This window comes from Silene latifolia, chromosome 6 (assembly GCF_048544455.1).
Source record: "Silene latifolia isolate original U9 population chromosome 6, ASM4854445v1, whole genome shotgun sequence".
Lineage (NCBI taxonomy): Eukaryota > Viridiplantae > Streptophyta > Magnoliopsida > Caryophyllales > Caryophyllaceae > Silene > Silene latifolia.
The window spans coordinates 134,534,785-134,537,891 of NC_133531.1; the positions used below are offsets into that span (position 1 = coordinate 134,534,785).

The 3,107-nt window shown below is 37.0% G+C and overlaps 1 protein-coding gene across 1 annotated transcript; it reads right to left on the bottom strand.

Annotated features, from left to right (window-relative positions):
- Positions 1–1,399: 1,399 nt before the first annotated feature.
- On the bottom strand, positions 1,400–2,233 carry LOC141588735 (non-specific lipid transfer protein GPI-anchored 9-like; the record flags this gene model as incomplete). Its single annotated transcript, XM_074410162.1, has 2 exons — positions 1,926–2,233; positions 1,400–1,539 (listed from the first exon to the last, which is right to left on the bottom strand). Coding segments are annotated over exons 1-2 (438 nt in total), but the record flags the coding sequence as incomplete, so codon positions are not given.
- Positions 2,234–3,107: the final 874 nt, after the last annotated feature.

The window sequence follows — 3,107 nt, forward strand, 5'->3', positions numbered from 1 at the left end:
AGCACTTCCTGTAAAATTACCACAAACAATTTTTTTTCATTAATATTGTGTTTTTTTACGAAAATTAGCAGACATAAATTTCATATTCCCTCCATGCATGCTAAAATATGTAATCTTCTTAATTTGATTTTTACGGTCAAGGTTTTAAATCATCAATCATATATAATTGTTAAAATAATAAAGGTTATAACATAATAATGATATTTATATTTCTTATAAAAGTCTTACATAGAAATATATATTTTTGAATGAAAAATATAATGTATAAATGGAGAAAAATCGAGTTAGGCTTACATCTTGCAGCAATGCAGCCTATACAAAGTCGGATAAAAAGATTATTTTTGGATGAAGAAAGTATTAAATAATACTCTCTCTCTCGGTTATTTGTTGTCCTTTTTCATATTGGGTGTCTAAGTCATTTGTTGTCTTTTTTATTTTAAGAATAAATTTGATGAGCAATTTGACCATTTACACACTCAATTTGTTCTACTTGTCAATTAGTAATTGGCTCTTTTATCTTTTCTTGGTGTTTGTGCCAAACAGGGCCGTCTCGGAGTTTTCGGGGCCCCTGTGCGAAATCTAAAGATGAGGCCCTATATAATATTTTACGAAACTATTTTATAAAAACAATGAAAAAAAGGGGCCCTATATATCATTTTACGAATCTGTTTTATAAAAACAATGAAAAAAAAAAGACATAAATGTTGGTATTGGGTTTTGAACTTGAGTCTTGTGTTTAAAAATCTACTTACTAACCACCAAGACACTAGCTTTCAATTAGTTTTCAAAGGCTCAAAGTTTATTTATCCTTACTTTACTTTGGTTTTCTGGGCTAAAAATTTTGGGGCCCTGTGCAGCCGCGCGGCCCGCACGGGCCCAAAGACGCCCCTGGTGCCAAAACCAAAGAACAACAATTGACCGAGACGAACGGAGTAATTGCAGAATTTGTAGATGATTTTAGTAACATGTTGACTAATAAACCTCATAGGAGAACTATAAATAACTGCGAGACGGAGTATATGTTACCTGGAGGTGGTGGAGTAGTGGAATTTGATGGAGGTGGTGCCGTTGGAGGAGGGGTGGAGGTTGATGACGGTGGTGGTGTCGTCGATGGGGTTGAGGTAGGAGTGGTAGCTGATGGTGGCGACAACGTTGGAGGCGCAGAGGAAGGGGTGGTGGCTGAGGGTGGTGACATCATTGGAGGGGCGGCAGAAGGGGTAATGGCTCCCGGTGGTGATATTGTCGGAGGGGCGGAAGAAGGGGTTGTGGCGGGTGGTGTTGGCACAGCCGGAGGGGTGGTGGAAGGGGTTAATGCCGGTGGTGATGGTGGTGGCGGCGGCGGTGGTGGTGGTGGTGGGGAAGAGGTTGGTGGTGCATTTGTTCCTGGTGAAGGTGGAGGTGGTGGCACCATAGAAGGAGAAGAGGTTGGTGGTGCAGTAGCTTGTGGCGAAGGTGGAGGTGGTGGCACCGTAGAAGGAGAAGAGGTTGGTGGTGCAGTAGCTCCTGGTGGAGATGGAGGTGAGGGGCTTGGAAGTCCTCCTGCAACATGTTTATCATTTTATTATGATCAATATGATATCTACAACATAATTCTCACCTATAACGTTCACGACTTATTATATATGTATAACAGTTTTACAATAAAACAATTCGTTATAGAGTCAGAGATGTATATGAACATGCATACAAATCACATTCTTTAGAACCCGGCCAGCAACTTAATATGAGATACCTGATTCAAGTCTCGGTTTAGTCTCATTATAATTTTTCATAAGAACGTATCATACGAGAATCTATAAACCTCAAAAAGCCGCCATGTTGGGACATGAATTAAATTTAAGTCAAACATAAAACGTACAAAATGTTCTAATTCAACTCTATATTAAGAAATCACTTAATAGAAAATATGTAACGTAGTAACGTACCATTGATGCACATGTTAGGACCGGCATTTTGAACACCACATTTAACGGGAAGCTGCATAGCCTGGTTCATATCGAAGGCGCCTGCAAAGTCAGGATTGCTGAAGGCAGCGCATAAACACGCCAACTCGGTCTCAAACGCCTTTTTAAGCGGTCCACAACACGCTTCTGGAGGAGCTGGGGAGGCCATGAATGGTTGACATGGGAGCAAAGCTTGGAGGCACGATGGAATTTGTGCTTGTGCTGTGGTTAATGACACCAATATTGCTGCTATTGCTACCATAATCATCCTAGAATCCATCTTAATTAGGGTTTTGATTCTTAATTATTTTTTGTTTCTAATTTTTGTAAGAACCTTGCTTGTTTATATACTAAGTACGTTTTATTTTAGTTTTAATATATTCCAATTTTTATCTCTTGAATTTTCTCACTTGGAGTACCCCTCTTCCTTTGCAAAAAAATAAAAAAATAAAAAAATCTTTTACTGTAAATAACTCTTGTTTACGAGATCAGAAAGCGGTAATATTTTATTTAAACCAAATATCTCGTAAAGATCGTGAATTTGTAAAAAAAAAAAAAATTACTGTTTTCTGTACTCGTAACCGGGAGTTATGGTCAATCAAAGGTTCTTTACCGAATAAATTTTGACCGACCATAACTCCAGGGTACAAATTCAGAAAGCGGTGAATTTTTGTTCCAACTGAAGATCTCGAAAAGATGATCAATTTGAAAAAAATACCATTTGTCTTTTTGCGAAAAAAAGAAGGGTACCCTTTTAAAAAAACGAAAAAGTTGAGGGATATAAGGGAGAAAATCCCTTATTCTTTCAAGTATTTTCATTTCTTTATGGCTTCGTTTTCAAGTGACTCATCATATATTCTTTATTTTTCTATTTTGCGTTGTTGACTGTTTCATGAATTATTATAGAAATGCTAGACAGTGCCCAATTCACTGTTGTAGTTAATTAAATATTACGAGTAAAATTTATATTAAAATTTTACTTAATTATTTGGACTTAGTTGTTGCAAATGAGCTTTCTGACAACTCTATAAATCCTTTAATTTGTTATCACTTGATTTAGTCAAATAGTTCTTAATATTGTTGAAAAAGAGTGACTAATTAAAAATACACAAAATCTCATTGAAGACGGGCGATATCCGTCACAAGCTTGTGACGGATACCGTT